General features: G+C 45.7%; 5 protein-coding genes across 5 annotated transcripts; 2 read left to right on the top strand and 3 right to left on the bottom strand.

Annotated features, from left to right (window-relative positions):
• Positions 1-484: 484 nt before the first annotated feature.
• M406DRAFT_327767 (uncharacterized protein) lies at positions 485-2026 on the top strand (the record flags this gene model as incomplete). Its single annotated transcript, XM_040920254.1, has 1 exon — positions 485-2026. One exon carries the CDS (start codon positions 485-487, stop codon positions 2024-2026), a length of 1542 nt encoding a protein of 513 aa, XP_040777598.1.
• Positions 2027-8304: 6278 nt separating this feature from the next.
• M406DRAFT_76186 (uncharacterized protein) lies at positions 8305-9273 on the bottom strand (the record flags this gene model as incomplete). Its single annotated transcript, XM_040925937.1, has 4 exons — positions 8305-8528; positions 8645-9020; positions 9074-9139; positions 9202-9273. 4 exons carry the CDS (start codon positions 9271-9273, stop codon positions 8305-8307), a joined length of 738 nt encoding a protein of 245 aa, XP_040777597.1.
• Positions 9274-10671: 1398 nt separating this feature from the next.
• On the bottom strand, positions 10672-11632 carry M406DRAFT_327765 (uncharacterized protein; the record flags this gene model as incomplete). The annotated part of the gene is made up of 3 exons (XM_040920253.1): positions 10672-10895; positions 11072-11291; positions 11486-11632. The coding sequence occupies 3 exons, from the start codon at positions 11630-11632 to the stop codon at positions 10672-10674; spliced, it is 591 nt and encodes a 196-aa protein (XP_040777596.1).
• An 845-nt stretch (positions 11633-12477) lies between these two features.
• M406DRAFT_327764 (uncharacterized protein) lies at positions 12478-13849 on the bottom strand (the record flags this gene model as incomplete). Its single annotated transcript, XM_040920252.1, has 4 exons — positions 12478-12706; positions 13054-13080; positions 13359-13395; positions 13807-13849. 4 exons carry the CDS (start codon positions 13847-13849, stop codon positions 12478-12480), a joined length of 336 nt encoding a protein of 111 aa, XP_040777595.1.
• A 2456-nt stretch (positions 13850-16305) lies between these two features.
• M406DRAFT_327763 (uncharacterized protein) lies at positions 16306-17004 on the top strand (the record flags this gene model as incomplete). Its single annotated transcript, XM_040920251.1, has 2 exons — positions 16306-16404; positions 16477-17004. The coding sequence occupies 2 exons, from the start codon at positions 16306-16308 to the stop codon at positions 17002-17004; spliced, it is 627 nt and encodes a 208-aa protein (XP_040777594.1).
• Positions 17005-17310: the final 306 nt, after the last annotated feature.

Here is a 17310-nt window from a genome sequence, read left to right as displayed (position 1 = left end):
TGATAATTCGAAAACTGGGGTTGGTAATCCGTCAGGATTATGGAAGCCTAACAGCATGCCGAGCCTGACGGCGTGCAGGCAGGTCCAGGGATCAGAATAGCAGTTCTGCCAGTCTTGGTTATGAAATGCACACATTAAAGTTGCAAAGATGCATGTCGTCTTACACCATCTATTCCTACATGAGGCCATTACGTCAAATAACCTTGTTAAACTGTATGCGGTTCAACTCAAGCCTTGTACGTAATTCACCGATCCTATCAGTGATATGGCGTTGCCGTTGTGCAGCAGTGCTTATAATGAAGTGCTGATAGGCGTTTAAGGTGTTTATGATACATTTAATTACGACTAAACAAGTCTTCAGATAATATAAGAAACAACTGATTTGCTGCACGTCACACCGGGGGACACAGGATCACACGGTCAAACCAACCTGTAGAACAACATCAAATCGTCATATAAAGACCACGACAGACGTATGCATAGCATGGGACCGCCTCTGAATACCACAACCACAACGCCACGACGGCAGTCCTGTGATCGTTGCCACGGGCAGAAGTTGCGGTGCATACGGCCATATAATCGCAAGAGCGGCACGTGTGAGCGGTGCCTCCGGAAGGGCGTTGTATGCGTGTACAGCTCGAGCTTGCCTAAGGGGCGCCCCTCGCTGTACCGCCTCAGCGACGTGCCATCGGCGCCAAAGTCCCCGAGTTCATCCACCGCGCCGAGCTCTACCACTACCTCGACCCGTGCGGGCGCCACGTTGGATGACACATCCGAGAGTCCGAATGCGACCTCCCCGTTCCCAGCTATGCCTGCATCACCCATACAACCACCCCGAGACCAGCAGTTTGAGAGCACTCAATTGGACCCACAGATCCACGGCTTTGCTAATTTCTGGCCCTCGTGGTGGCATGACGACCAGATCGGTGACAGCATGCTAGGCATCGTCCCGACGGCAATACCACCATTCATCATAGACCCTGCGCTTGAAACCCAGGCTGCTCTTTCAGTCGGACAGGACAAGGCTAGGACACCTGCAGGAACTGGAAGTGGGGCCGGTGGTGGGGCTCATATCGATGAAGACGGCCGTTGCTTGGAGAACGAACAAGCAGAGACCCGCAGCGTGGCCAAAGGGATCCACGAGAGCCGAAGCGGCGCCGCATCTACCGTGAATGACAACGGCTTTGAGCTTAGCGTCGTCCATCTGTCCCGGCTCAGCACACGGCTCTCACAGTTGTTGAGCCCCTCACGGACGTTCCTGGCAGAATTCCTGCACACGACCTGGGCCTGTGAGGACAAAGATTCGGCAGCGCAGCTACAACTCGGCATCGAAGCTGTCTTTAAGTCCGTTAATGATTGGCTTATGCAGGGACCGGCGCCCTCGGGCCCTACTGCTGCGCCGCCGCACCATCTGGACGAGGAGCCTCAGAGCCCTATCGATCTACTCCAGCATATGTTGTCGGCATCCAGCCACTTGCTGAATATCGTACAGAACGTGCGTGAGAGCACTGTGAGGGCCAGCGAAGCAGCACCAAGCCCCTCGACCTCCACGACGGCCAAGGCGACCGCCACATGCGGCTCGACATACGATCCTCACCATGGAAGCCATGCCTATTTGGTTGCTCACCAGCTAGTTATCGTCTGCGTGACTCTGCTCCTGAACATGGACGTGACGATTCTGCTCGCCCTCCAGCGCAGCGCTGACGCGCTCAAGTCTCAGCAACAAACAGCATCGCTCACGGTTGCCGCACCCGCCATCATCAACCAGGGAATGCATATGGGAGAAGTCCAGGGCGGCCGCACGATGCATAAAGCTGAGCGAGTTCATCTCCAGCTGGTTACTGTAGTGCAGTTTTGCGCTCATTTCATCCGCCGCCAGAACCAGACTTTGGACATGCTCGTAGCAAGCAGCCAGCTGTCCAAATTGCATGACCCGCGCGGTTCGTTAGAGGCTGTCCGTGAGCTGAAGATTGAGGTGGAGCAGCAGTTGAAGCAAATCCAGAACAGCCTTTGCACAAGTAGTTAACATCTAAAACTTTAGCACATTTTGTTAAAGCCCATCCAACATGCAGATCACGAAACGAGATACAGGAATAGAGAACCCAAGAATGCTAATTATTGGATCCAACATCCAGTATAGCGCTTATGTAACTCAGCGTTAGTATCAAAGGAGCAACTAATAGGTATAAATCGCAATAGTCATGGAGCGGTTTTTCTAATCTAAGTAACAAATCACCGCAATTACTCGATAATCCCGATATTTCAGTAATGAGTAAGCAGAGTTAGTATTAACTATAATAATATAGCAAGATTAATATGAATTGAGAGAGATATGATAAATATATATAACGACAGAATATAACAGAACAGATTGCAGAAAAACCATCTTGACTTGTAACAAAATAAAAGAAAATGAAGCGCTATTAGAAGCATAACGCGGTTATTTATAAGAGCGGCAATAGCATATAAGCTAATTATACACAGCATATAGTACGTAGTACCTGAAATAATGGATAGATAGATAAGAAGTTATGATAATAATAAAGTAAGAGTATTATAAGAAGGAAACTAGGTAGCTTGAAGATGCTGTGCCGGGATTGCAGAGAGCTCACAGAGCCCGAAAGTCCCCTTTCCATAAGACTGCTCAGCGAATGCTCTTCTCTCTTGAGTACGTAGTGATGAGATTCCGGAAGAAGATTGCAGAAACCTATGCTGGAGATTTTTGTTTAGGTTTCAAGCACAATGTTCCCGTCAGGTTAAAAAGTGTCCGCATACTTTAAAAAGGTACTGTTTACTATCTGCAGTAGAGAAATAGAAGAAGTGTGAATGACGATATTGTGATTACCTTTATTGAGTAATTGATATCTACAGCTTTTTTTAACCTATTTATTTTGTATATTTAGATGTTTTGGATTGCAGCAGTGCTCATTATATTTTGTTTTCCTTTTCTTCTTGGTACACTCGATTCTTTCATTGCAATTCTCTACTAATTATACTCATATGTATCTTTCTTCTAATGCAGATCGCAATATTTTTGTAAACATTGCAACATAATCAGGCCCAAGCATTGTATAATGGCCACCCCCAACCCCATGCAATCGAGGTTCCGTACGGCAAAAGTCTTTCCAGCACATCAGATGTTGGTTCACCCACTCACTTCGAGAAGATGCCGCCACTGCTAATGGTTCCGCGTGAAATATGTCCAGTACAGATACACAGCCTGATAGCTCATAGTCTATAGCCATGCTCTGTAGCCCAAAAGAGACATCAGCCCACCGAAAGCAGCGCAGCCTCATCCATCCCCAGAGCACGTAAGCGATCTTGATCAGCCGAGTTCAGCACATGTTGCAACGCAACCACGCGAGGCTGATTGCTGTAAGCCGTGTTTTGCTTGATCGTATTATCGACATATTCATCATCAAGAATTCCAAGAAATTGACAAAGATGCAATAAGCACATGGGCCAGGTGAGCTGCCGCATGCAATGCTTGATGTGGGGCGGCGGGAGGTTGAAGCTTCCCAGGAACCCAACAATTTCCCAGGAGCTTTCGAGTTTTTTTCGCAGTCTCGAAAGCCAACATCGCACCATAGCTATATCCAGCAAGAGCATACGGTCCATGTGGCTGCTGGCGCTGAATTGTTTCTGCATATATGTTTACAGCGTTGATGACGGATTCGAAATTCTGTTCATTGGTCTCGAAACCCCGAGCCCGCAATGCGTATATGGGCCGCTCGTCATCTTTCATATTTTGAGCTAAGCTGATGAAAACGAGAACTCCGCCTACTCCGGGATGAACAAGCCAGAGGGGTGTTTTGCTGCCGCCAGACTGGAGGACGACTAGCTTCTGACACGCTCCTAGCATACACTCAAATTATAAAGAGTCCAAGCACTGTAGAATACATTAAGTCGAAGCACCCCCTTGTGGACACCCCCCCCCTTGTGGACACCCCTGGCCAGCCACACCGCATATATATATATATATATATATATATTGATTTATATACATTTCTCTTCCTAATCAGCCACCACGATGCAATCCTCCTCATCAGTAGGTAATTCGGCATCGTTCTCTTCATCTAGACTATCATCATTCCTATTGACTGCATTTTGAGCCTTCTGTATAGCCTCAATATTTGCAAACCTCGAATTTGAGCTTGTATCCACCTTCCTTCTTTTAGTTAGCTTTCTAGCGTCAGCCTACTTTTCCAGTATCTCATTCTTCTCCAAAGCTCTATTCAGTTCAATATCCCTCTTACTAAATGCTTTGCATATCTTTCTGAAGAGTATACGTTGTACTAGTAAAGATGAAAGCTGGTGCTGATTCTGCTATAATTGATAATATAGATCTCAAGCCTTGCAAGGCATTGAAAAGATAACTGGCTGGCTTGAGGAGGCTTTCAGAGTATTCTGAGCTGCTGTTGATATTGTTGATTTTGAATTTGCCTGAATTTGGATGAACTGAGGAATGTTCTCGAGGAGAAGAGGGCTGAGAAGTAGCTTGGAGAGTCTAACAGGCTATAAGCCTGAAGCATTTCATCCAGACTTGATATTCTAGCTCGAAAAGCTTTCTAAGCAAGCCTGATGATAGATTTCGAGAAATATTTGCTTGCTAAAAACTGTTGAATCCTTCTACTAGCTTATAGAACTAACTTTTCGTTTATATGCTTTCTTGAGAAATGAGAAAACTCTTAGATTAAGAGGCTAAAATATATAAGAAGTATGAGAAGGCAAGTAAATCAATAGGATATTGTTTTGATAGTATTGCTATATAAACTGTCAGGTGGAAAGGTTGCAAAGGCAATGTGGCGAGGTCTTTTCTCTCTTTCAGGGGCATACAACCAGAATAACATTGAGGCCTAAGGAGCTAAGTTCTGCTCAGCAGTGCTGATGTGGCTAGAAAGCCGCTTTATAGCCGCATATTGCTTAGTCATCCGTAATCCAGCTAGCTTAGCTGGCTCTGAGCCTTGCTAGCACAATCGGCCCTGACAGATTGTTCCCCCTTATCAGGCCTTGTCCTCAAGGCTTTTGAGGCTTCCAAGCTTTCGTTGCTTTCAGGCTTCCGTTGCTCCCAGGCTTCCGTTGCTTCCAGGCTTTCGCTGCTTCCTAGCTGCTTCTATGCCTTCTCAATGCTTCAGGCTCTTAAGATCTCTCAGTGCTTCAGGCTTCTCAAAGCTTCTCAAGATCTCTCAGTGCCTCAGGTTTCTCAAAGCCTCTCAAGATCTCTCAGTGCTTCAGGCCTCTCAAGGCCTCTCAAGGTCTCTCAGTGCCTCAGGCCTCTCAAGGCCTCTCAAGGTCCCTCAGTGCCTCAGGCTTCTCAAGGCTTCTCAAGATCTCTCAGTGCCTCAGGTTTCTCAAGGCCTCTCAAGATCTCTCAGTGCTTCAGGCCTCTCAAGGCCTCTCAAGGTCTCTCAGTGCTTCAGGCCTCTCAAGGCTTCTCAAGATCTCTCAGTGCCTCAGGTTTCTCAAAGCTTCTCAAGATCTCTCAGTGCCTCAGGTTTCTCAAAGCCTCTCAAGATCTCTCAGTGCTTCAGGCCTCTCAAGGCCTCTCAAGGTCTCTCAGTGCCTCAAGCCTCTCAACCATCTCCCTCCTTCTCTTCTAGCTTCATCCCCGAAGCCTGTAAAAAAAAAAATCTCTTTTTAATTATATTCCAGATATAAGTTTTCCGAGTGCAATACTTATACTATATATGCTGCTCAGTTGCTGCTCCCTCAGCGCTTTATCCAGATATTCTTCAGAACTTAAAGCTGTTTAATATAGATTGCAAGCTTTTCATTAGAAACTTAGTTTGCAACTAAGAAGCTTAGTATTCAGAATAGCATCCCTGTAGCTATAATAAATAATTATAGCTTTCTATCTTAAGAATTGCTTTCTAATAACTCTGAAGCTATTATCATACTTCGCTCTACTGCTAAATACAGAAGAGTAATTAGTTTGCAATCTAATATTCAAGCAATTTTAGTTGCTAAGCAGATATTCTGCTTCAGCTCTGCATTCTTGCTCAAATAGCAAAGAGTATACTCTCGAAAATAGAAGATATTTAGATCTACTGCTTGCTTACTCTGCTTTCTTATTTGAATAGCAAAGAATATACTCTCGAAAATAGAAGATATTTAGATCTACTGCTTGCTTACTCTGCTTTCTCGCTTGAATAGCAAAGAATATACTCTTGAAAACAGAAGATACTCAGATCTACTGCTTGCTTATTCTGCTCTCTTGCTTGAATAGCAAAGAGTATACTTTGTTCTAGCTTAGCAATTCGAATGCTTTAAATCTCTTTTAAATGCTTCTTATATGCTGCTTGCATACTGCTTGCTTGCTATTTGCTCTAGCTTAGCAATTCGAATGCTCTGAATCTCTTCTGAATGCTTCTTGCATGCTGCTTGTATATTGCTTGCTTATTATTTGCTTTAGCTTAGCAATTTGAATGCTCTGAATCTCTTCTGAATACTTCTTGCATGCTGCTTATATACTGCTTGCTTGCTATTTGCTCTAGCTTAGCAACTCAAATACTCTGAATCTCTTCTGAATGCTTCTTGCATGCTGCTTATATACTGCTTGCTTGCTGTTTACTTTAGCTTAGCAACTCGAATGCTCTAAATCTCTTCTGAATGCTTCTTGCATGCTGCTTGCATACTACTTGCTTGCTGTTTGCTCTAGCTTAGCAACTTAAATACTCTGAATCTCTTCTGAATGCTTCTTGCATACTGCTTGCATACTGCTTGCTCAATACTGCTTGCTTGCTGTATTCAAAGCTTGAAAGCTCGAAAATTGAAAGCTTGAAGATTAAAAGCTCGAAAGTTCGAAAAGGATAATAGTCTGATCATTTGCTCTGCTCCTGCTCAGTATTAGCGCTGCTCCTAGGGAAAAAAAAAAGATAGAAAGCCTCGCCAGATTGCCTCCTTTAAAAGAGCCAGGCCTCAAACTGTCAGGTGGAAAGGTTGCAAAGGCAATGTGGCGAGGTCTTTTCTCTCTTTCAGGAGCATACAACCAGAATAATATTGAGGCCTAAGGAGCTAAGTTCTGCTCAGCAGTGCTAATGTAGCTAGAAAGCCGCTTTATAGCCGCATATTGCTTAGTCATCCGTAATCCAGCTGGCTTAGCTGGCTCTGAGCCTTGCTAGCACAATCGGCCCTGACATAAACTAATCAGTTGTATAGCTGCTATAGCTATTCAAGACTAATAGTTTAGCTTCTGAGGAATCTGTTAGCTAGCTGCTTGAAATAAAGATCTTTTTCAGCTATTCAAGAATTATAGCATTATTAATCTGTTTATTGCTCGTAGCTATAAACTGCCAGCTCTTAAAAGAGTTCAAGAAGAGAAGAAACTATTGCTATTATATTGTTTAGCTCTTGAAGATTACTAGAGAGAAGAGATAAATGCTTATAGCAGAGATATACTTGAGGATTAAGATTCAGAATCTCAATCCAGGCTCTTTTTGATAAATTGAATATAAAGAAGAGCTTCCAAGAACTAATCTGTTCTTTCCTTAGCTCTCAGCTATTCCAGCTTTATTCATATTTCATTTATTAGCTGATTTAATAGCTTGAATCTAAAGAAGATTAAAAAGATAAAATTAAGATTATATTATCTTTATTATAGCTTTATTAATTCATTCAGAAGCTATCTATTTATACTTTTATACTCTTATCTCTGGATTTCTCTTCAAAAAGCTCTCAGTCCATCTCTTCTCTAGCTCTCGAGTATCTTTCTGAACCTCAAGAATCCTCCAAGCAAAGTGCTTGAGCTCTGAGTAGCTTAGTAGAAGCTCTAAGCTTTCCTGAACAAGAATCCATTCAGCTAACTTCTTTTCCTGAGGAAAGGAGAGCTTTTGCTGATGTTTATAAGCTGTTTGATGCGATTCTCTTCCTGCCAAGCGATGAAGAAGAGTAGTCCTCGGGATCCTGTATTCGCATGCAGCTCGTTTCTGAGATCAGCCTTTTTTGACAGCCTCAACAGCCTGGGCTATCTCAAACTCGGTATATGACTTTATTATCGTTGTATGAAGGCTCTGTGAAAAGATGAAGTTATTTGAATAAGAATTGGTTGAGAAAAGGTTATAAAAGAAGAGGTGGTGGAAATGGCGGTGTGGCTGGCCAGGGGTGTCCACAAGGGGGTGCTTCGACTTGGTAATTGGAAATAAATAGTAGATAGCAACAGCAAATAGTATTTAAAAATAATAGTATATAATAATCTTACTAGTAGTATCCAACAAACCCTACTGAATTCTGCATATCTACAGAATCAATTCGATTGTAAGCCGCATGAGAAAATACAGATGCAAACCAAAGTTCCAGCGAGCTGAATCAAGCGTCGTAGGAATCGAAGTCGAAGTAAAACTGGAATTGCCACAAGTCTCTGGTTTTGTCGATTGTATTGAAGCATTCTTGAGAAATGAGGTCGGCGCGACTCGCACATATAACATAGAGAATATGATTCCATACAGTAGGCTTTATCAAGTTTTCTATTTCTTCAGATCCGTCCACAAAGTATCCGGTATGCAGTATCGGGTACGTAGGCGGAGTCTGACCTAGAATACGCTGCAGAGCTTCGAGGTTATCCTGGGGATAACCACCCTTTGATCCACTCCGTTAACTTTAATGCGCCAGGGTTACAGGAGAACTGGGATGAAATAGACACACTTACCCAGCCAGTCGCTATCCGTCGTGTCCTGTAGTGGGTGGTTGGTACTGGTTCCAACTGGAAATTCCAAATGGGGTCGGTCGAAAGGTTCTCGAAGTTCACCGTCGACGCCAAACAGACAGGTGAATTCGCGGAAGACGCTCTGAGATGTTTCTGCGTGTTCGGAGTAGACTTTCATCAGGATTGTTTGGGTCAGCATCTGCTTATAGATGAAAGCCTCGTTGAGCTCGATGATTGTCTTACGTAGAGACTTGACCAGCGGGGCACTATAACCCGGTTCAGATGATCCTGGCCGGAGGGCGAGCAATCTAAATAGTCGCACTTCTAGATCGTTGTCGCTGAGCGGTCTGTGAGGATAAAGAACACCTAGGAAACAGGACTTTTGGGGAAGTAGATACAGTGTGCGTTCTCATTGACAGAAAATCTACATACCAGGGTACGAGCCGATCTCAAAAGATCACTATGTTTTCTCTCTTCATAATGAGCTAAAATCAATGGCTATAAATCTCCTTTAATTATCACTCGTATAGCAACCCGCGTTTCGTATAGGTTTCCCTTACCGCCTTCACAACCAGGCCTCCAATATCGTGAGATACGAAGATGATAGGCCGCCGAGCATCCTTCATCGCCATGAATTAGCAATAGCTGTGCAAACTTGGTCGATCAAGTGCAACTTTACCCTGATATCACCATTGCGAAGCTCTAGAAGCCTTTAATGCAGCTCTCTCGTCATCTTGTACATGCCACGCAAGGTATAACAATTTGTAGAGCTATCGCCAGGGTCATATACTGTGCGAGGCCAGGTGAGTCACTGGCCCCACTATCGCCAGCCAACCTCTGTCTATAGCCTCAGATAGCCAGCTGTTTTTTCCTTTCTTTTCCTTCCTTTTCCTTCCCTCAGCGCAGTCCCATACAGTTCATTTCCCATATATACGAATAGGATGACTCTCGCGGATTTGTCTTCATCTGAAGAGAACGCCTGATGAAGCCACAAGCGACCTGGTTCGTCGAGTGCGGCCCATGCCTCTCTGCTGTGGCCGCAAAGGCCATGAACAGCAATGACACTTATTGATCCGAGGTAAGTCGTCAATGAGACCACGGATGGCGAGATGCGTTCAACCACTCTTGCCTGAGGCTGTACTCACTCGATCCCAACGCTATCTAGCCAAGTAGGCTGGGTGGCAGAGACTCCCGTCCTACGGTCTTCTGAATTATGAACGATGACCGCCTCTGCCTCACCATTATCGGAACTTGCTACTGAGCCCTTGATAGTCTCTGGCCCTTCTGCATCGGCACTTAGCTCAACATGGAAGACTATAACAGAAGCTTCAAGCACTTTCAGTTCGAGTCAATCCTACAATACGTAGGTTTTTCTCACATTCAGTTCGTACTGAAGGAAAACAATACCGAGCAAAAGGAGCAAAACGCAGGGACTGGGGAATCCTTTCCTATGGTCGTTCTTTTCGATTGGTTGCGGAAAGAAGAACGTGTGAAGAGGATCGTTCGGGTTATCGTAGACGGCCTCGAATTTCCGCCACATACAAATGAGGCAGTGGAAAATGCTTGTGTTACTATATTCCACATTCCTTATGTCAGGCGAGGAGAAGTTGATAGTGACACAACCACATCTAGCGGCCCCGGGGCCCAGCTCATGCTCCCAGGCAAATATTATTGATCAACAAGTATGCTCTACTTTGAGCAAATGTCATTCATGCACAAACTTCGTTCAAGAAACCCAATTCTTGGCCAATCTCTTCAACATGATGATTAGATTGCTGACAGAAGTGGTCTTGAGTCAAAGCGCCCGAGCATAGACGCCAGAATGAGTCTGCTGCCACGACCGAGAATAACGCGAGAATGGAAAACGGAGCTGGATTTCCGATTTCTATATAATAATTAGCAGTGTGGATTCTTGTCCTATCTATGCACTTGAGTAAGCAAAACATTGCATGCTGTTCCAACCCCCAAGATCCAAAAACGCATCGTCAATATTCGTACAACCAGAATAATCGTAAGAGTCAGCACCATTACTATCTCCCGTACAGCGGGATCCCTGATAAATAGTGCAGAAGCCATTCCGGATAGTAAACGACTTCGGTTGGCTGAATGTCCCACTGGAGCATGAGTTCGGGCCGTCGAACCCGCCTTGCGTGAAGAATCCGCAAGTATCCCCGTCCAGGCCCGTCGGCAGGTCGCTCTGGATCGTGAGGCAGGTTTCGTCGGTACTTTGCGCTCCGGTTCCTTGTAAAGCATACTGCAATCCACAATTGTCAGCTATAGATAGCAGCCTAATGCTGTGAGCAGATATAGCCTTACGTAGGAGAAGTCAGATGAGTCCTGATGGTCGCAGCTTGCGTTATACTGTGTATAAATTGTTAGCGTACTGAGGATATGGATTGTGTTGGGCCTGTCTCGGTGGTTATTTCTTACAGCTGTAAGCTCCCAAGTTGCTGCCGCTGATGCTGCCGACGAAGTCGTAGAAGTGGAGGATGGCAAGGCTGACGTCGGGGATGAATTTCCGCTGGACTCTGTTGTCCCCGCAGTAGACGTAGCCGACCCGCCGCTCGTAGATGGAGAAGGTGTTGATTTTGTGGAGGATGGGGAGGTCGAGGGGTCTGATGAGACCGAAGACGATGTTGGGGAAGAAGAACTAGAAGATGGCGCCGAAGTTGACGACGTGTTAAACCCGAAGGACGCGATGGTGAGCCCGTCTGTTGCAGTTTCGGCGTAGAATGCCAGTGGGATTGTTGTCCCTGAGACAACAGTCACGGCGGCGGAAAATGCGCTGGCGTAGACCGAGCTGATACTGGCCGATGCATTTACAGGACAACTTCCACCTTCTACGGTCGTGGACGCCATCGCCGAGGTTGTGGTTGCCGTTGTGCCGGTCACACTGCAGCCAACAACCGTAGAGCATTTCTCGGTCGTAATTGTTGATACACTGGAACTGAAGTCTGTTGTTGAGGTGCTTATGCTACTGGCAAGGATCATGGTGGAGCTTTTGTAGGACCCGTCAGCAATACTCACCATTTTATGCAATAGGATACAAGAGCGGACAGGACATACTATATGGTTTCTGTCACGCATTTTGTGACTGTAGATGATGCAGTGCAAGACGCTGAGCTCGAAGACACTGAGCTTGAAGACGAGGCACTCGTGGTAGGTTTAGTGGTAGGGTCGCTTGTGGGCTCTGAGGAATATGTAGGATCGCCCTGCGAGTCCAATGTGATAGTCGGCATATTCGTAGAGAATCGCAGTGAAGATTCGACATCAGCAGGTGGTGGTGGAAGAATGCCAGGACCTGTTACGCCGGGGATGACACTATACCGGGGGAGGGAGAAAGAGTCAGTTGTTTGCGAAAGCCTCAAAGGAACAAGCCAGAGATTATAGTCTCCAGTACTTAATTTCAACCACGTGGCAAAGGCTCTCGAGATACGTACATGCCTCCATCACTGCCGCCACCCGGGGGACAAAACCAGCAATTCAACACGGGGATGATAGGCCACCCGTGAGAATCATGGGTTGCTGTAGATACTCCGGTTGTGGAATCGATTTTGACTGTACTCCAGTCGATGGTGATGACTGGAGGCGCCGTGGTGCTTGAGCCTGGGTCAGTCGTCGTCTCGGGGGTTCCTCCACTCTTGGTAACTGTCGAGCCGATCGGACCAGACGAGGTACTACTTGAGGCAGAATTTGTGGAAGCGACTGAGGAAACAGTTGTGGAAGAGACTGAGGAAGTAGTTGCGGACCCGCTCGAGGCCAGCAAAGATGACGAGGTCTGTGATGTACCATTGGTCGTGCCCGACGACGAAGTAAATGAAAAGTCAGATGAGATACTAAATGAGGCCAGCGTAGATGACGAATTCTGAGATGTGGTAGTGGTTATGCCCGACGATGGGGCACTTGACAAAGCAGATGAAGTACCAGATGAGGCACCAGATGAGGTACCAGATGAGGCACCAGATGAGGTACCAGATGAGGCACCAGATGAGGTACCAGATGAGGTACCAGATGAGGTACCAGATGAGGCACCAGATGAGGCACCAGATGAGGCACCAGATGAGACTTGCACAGTCGACGACGTTTGAGACGTGATATTAATCATGCCCGATGAAGTCAGGCCGAATGTTCCATGTGAAGTCGTTGAGCCGTGAGCCGAAGTTGTGTTCCTAGAGCTTAAAGAGTTCGACGACAGTGGAACTGAGGATCCAGAAGTAGACCAAAGAAAAGTGGAATTCGAGACGCCAGTGCTGGAATTCCCTGTCGATTGTGGTGTAGATGAACCCGTTATGATTATGCCAGCTGTTGCTATATTGACCAAGCAACAGATGGCCAAGGCCCATGAGCAGGGCTTGTGGGTAGCCATGACTTCAAGCTGTCGAAGCGAATGTATCGGGGAAGAGTGGCCTTACTCAGGGACGGAGAAGACCCAGCCTTCACTGCATAAGAGTGTACAATGCACGATTTAAATGAAAGCAAAGGTGAGCATTTGACCCGAAACGACCGCTCTGTTCGGGATGTAAAGAATGGAATGCGATAGCAGCTAAGATAGCAACAGGTTTATGAAAAGAAGGGCTTTTTGGAGAAGAAGCCACTTGGGACCATTATAGCTGAAACAAAGAGCATTGCGTTCTGAATGACGAGGCTGATATTGTGGCCCCAAGGAGGCCAGGAGCAAGCTGACGCAATTTTAATTCTGCAGCGCAAGAGTACTTACCGTGAGCTCCAGCTGGGATAATTGGAGAGCTCGCAGCCTTAACAATAGATGGATACAGATCACTTGTTATCATTAAGGAATGATCTTCGTATTCCGCCCCCAATAGCATCGGATCCGAGGATTATCAGAATCCTACCATCAGCAGGTCTCAATGAGTATAACCAAGGATCTGGGACCTGATATTAGCTGAGCTTGAAGACAAATTGTCGGCCTAGTGACTTCCTTTTACAACTGGAGCGAAGCACGGAAATTAAAGCATAGGGAACCGTAATGAGCCTTTGGACCCCAGGGCGGACTATATAAATAGATCAGAAACTGAAACTTGCTTCCAAAATAAGCTGTTGACAGCATAGTAATAAGATTGGTACTAGCGAGGACCCAACGCGTTTGTGGATTTGTAGCAGCGGAAGTCTTCGTGTTCTCCAACTTTCCATAGGAGAGTTCTTACGCTCGGAAATTCGATTCTCAATACTTCTTTGGAGGACTCCCATTTCGGCTACTGGTTCTTGAAGCATTTGCCTTTTCTTCGCACCAAACACACTTTACATATTACTACTTGTATGGGCAGTGGACATTATCGTTTAACTCTTCGTTCTTTCCTTTTTGCTACTCTCATTGTGTCCCAGTTTTGATGTTCCTTTCACCTATTTTTTGATCCTCAGCACCCGAACGATGTATCTGGTCATGAAGTTCTGGGTGGCCTTGAACTTGATTGTTGCGGTCGCAGCCTCAGAGACTTTGATTGCGTACAGAGTAATTAGCTCGGTAAGCCAATGAGAGTTCATATGAATTCTCACCTTTCTTTGATAGAGTGTCTATATAGGAATACTGGCTTTTGTGACAATATTCCGCTATTGTATAAGAGGCGCTGGTAGCTCGGGGTGCCGAGTACTGCTGATGTGCATTATTCAGCTGACAATCAGTACCTATCGCCCAGGGCCTAGCCGCACTATACGAGAAAAATGGAGATACAATCGTGATGGACCCAAATATCGCCTCCTCTAATCAGCTGGGACCGGGTGTGTACACGAGTCCTATAGCCGGAGACTGGTTTCCAACCCAGGGAAAATATGTTTGCGCTCTCTATGCCGACACAACCCAATGGAATCTCGCCAACAAGGCTTGGGTGCCCGAGACGGTTACGGCGAACTTCGAAACCCCTTCAGCAGATGAGCAAGGCTGTATCCCAGCATGGTGGATGGGGACGAGTACGTGGCTTGGAATTAACGCTCCTATACATCGCTGCTGTCTCTTTGCTGACTCAACGCGTTCCGTAGAACAAGAATTTGGCAGAGCGACGTACCTGAAACAAATCGGGGGGACGGGGTTCACTACGGACAATACAATTTTGTTCAGCCTGATTGACATGGGCGATCAACCAAAGACGAAACTACAGATGTTGATACCGGAAGCTCTGGTCGGTGGCAAAAACCCTCTTGGAATCAGGACAGAGTGTGTCAAGTTCGAGCAAAGCGCAGGTAACAATGGGGCAGATAGCTATGCAAGCATTAACAAGGGTGAGATAGACTGGAGCAGCTGGACAAACGTGAAAGGGGTCGTACAGTCGGTGGAATCCGAGGCGTGAGGAATTGATGCCGCCTTCAGAAATTCAGTAGTATAATATCTGGGTTCGAATTTACAGAGAAAATCGGTGTTTCTGAGGATTCTAGAGTTAGGAGCGTTCACGGTTACCACTCTGGGACATCGAAAAGACTTGGATCTTGCCTGGGTCGGCGATGCTCTCGCAAGTACTATACGTGGCGGAACCTGGCATATTTTTAGCACAGGCTTTTCATTTTTGTTGTGAGTTCAAGTTTGTCTGTTGTTTTATTTACTAAATGTTCTGTCTGCTTGCAAATTTCTACCTGCGTCGAATCCGAACAGACATAGTCACCGGAGGTTGTGCATTATTCCTATTCACAGGAAGCGACATCAGTGTCGACGTACAGTAGAATCAATCTATTTATTACATTGTATTTTCATACAGATAGTCTGCTTTGATGGGGATTTTTGCTTTGCTTGTTCTCTTCGGGGAAAATGCTCCGGTATTTCGTAGTACCTATCATACTTATCCAAAGTAGCGGAGACCTGTTCCGGAGGCGGCTCGCTGCTGGGTGAAACGGGCTGGGAGGAAAGCATTTCATTATATTCGCAAGTGTAGTCTTCATTGGGGTCTGCCGAGTCACAAGGCCTCTCCTTTGCTTACGAATGTTCAGACCTATAAAAGAAACGTTTTCTTTACTACCGAGACAAGCCTCTTCTACATTCTTCTTCGAAACTCATCACTCTCGAAATAGGTTTTAATAAAACATCGCCTCATCACAACAATTAAATATTTGCAATAATTTGGTAGCGGACCCCAATTTCGCAAACGGCTGTGCAACACTAAATTGAATAAAATAGTCCCAAATATTATATTTATCAAATATTGTTTCATATAAAATGTGTCAGCTTACGGCGGCCAGGATTGAGGGCAGAATTATCCTGTGCCGGTCTAGTCTGAGATCGGATATAATTAGAAGGTACTGCACGGCCTGTCTAAAGTAAAAGGACAACTAAAAATCATGTTCTTCCTAGCATTATTCACACATGCATTAACAAAGGAAAACATTATTAACTCGCAACAGGTTAAAGTACCTGTTCTGTTCTTTTCTAGGTACCAAGGCATTCCCGTGGGAAGAAACGTCCTCCAGAGTTGTATGTTCAGCCCAGGACAAGGTTCCTTCGGGTCGACCCGTCATCTCCCCACTTTTGTGGCAGCGCAGTGTGCTTCCGCCTTTTATTTAATACTTAGGCCACGTTGCCAACAGACCTGACTTCATCAAGATTTGCGCCGAACTCTTCCGTACCGATTCATTGTAGCGCACAGTTCAGGCTCCTTTGTTACTTGAAAGAAGGACAACGATCTATCCGCGAGCCTCGAATACTCGAGCACCAACCTCCCGACATGAATGAAGCACTCTGCTCCATTCTCACGGGGGAGAACGAATGGGTGTTTCACAGCGAGGGCAAATCGATCAAGTTTAACAATGATGGGACCGGCGAGGTGTGTGCTGTCCTGTTTACAAGATCACTGCCCCTTTCCCCCGATCTGCTTTGTTTGCTGATGACTTGACAGCTTTGGTGCTGTGAAGATGGCCATTTCTGGATAGCTATGGCGACTGAATGGAAGCGCCTCGAGATATCTGCGCGTGGCGGAGATGAGACGGCAGCCGAGGATGCCTATCCGAAGGGGGGGCCTCAGATTCTAGGGAAGCTTGAACTGGCAGTTACCCTAATGAAGCGACTCCCGGAAACGCTCGACAAACAGCCTGGGGCAAGGGGTTATGTTCTCAACGAGCGTGGGCTTACGGACGATGCATTCCAACCGAAGAAATATACTATCACGATCGAGAAAGGCAATTTTGTCGAACCTTGTTATATCGGGCCCTCGAGCTCGTTTAGTAGGAGGTATGCATTCCGACTTCTCTTTGACAAATCGCCGTATCCCCCGCGTTCTGAGTGGAAGCGACCCGAAGGAGGCCCTGATTCAGGCCATTTCTGGGATATCAAGGAGTTCGTTGGCCGAGAATATCCGGAATTGAAGCAGGGAAGGGCTATAAATGACAATGCTGGCGATAGCTGGAAGTATTGTCAAGTAATGTAGTTTTTTGATAGACGAGCTGACTGAGAAATAACCTTGTCGATCTCGTTTACATAATAAAGTGAAAATGAACAGATTCAAGATTTCTTGCATGACTCAAGATATACCAGCTCTGGAGACAGTATAATTTAAGCAATATTACTGAATCTTATAAGAACAGACTGCGTTTGCGTAAAAATATCAAAGTAGATCTCCCTATCCTAAAGTCAAAGTGTCCTCAAGGTAGAGAACAGTTTTTTTGGATAAGAAATTTTTTGGCGCTAGCAAAAACAGGGATAAGAGGATAATTTTTTTTTTCTGTAAACTGTT

Source organism: Cryphonectria parasitica (genome assembly GCF_011745365.1).
Source record: "Cryphonectria parasitica EP155 unplaced genomic scaffold M406scaffold_3, whole genome shotgun sequence".
Taxonomy (NCBI): domain Eukaryota; kingdom Fungi; phylum Ascomycota; class Sordariomycetes; order Diaporthales; family Cryphonectriaceae; genus Cryphonectria; species Cryphonectria parasitica.
Note: the sequence above shows the minus strand (reverse complement) of the source record. Positions and strands in the feature narration are given on the sequence as shown.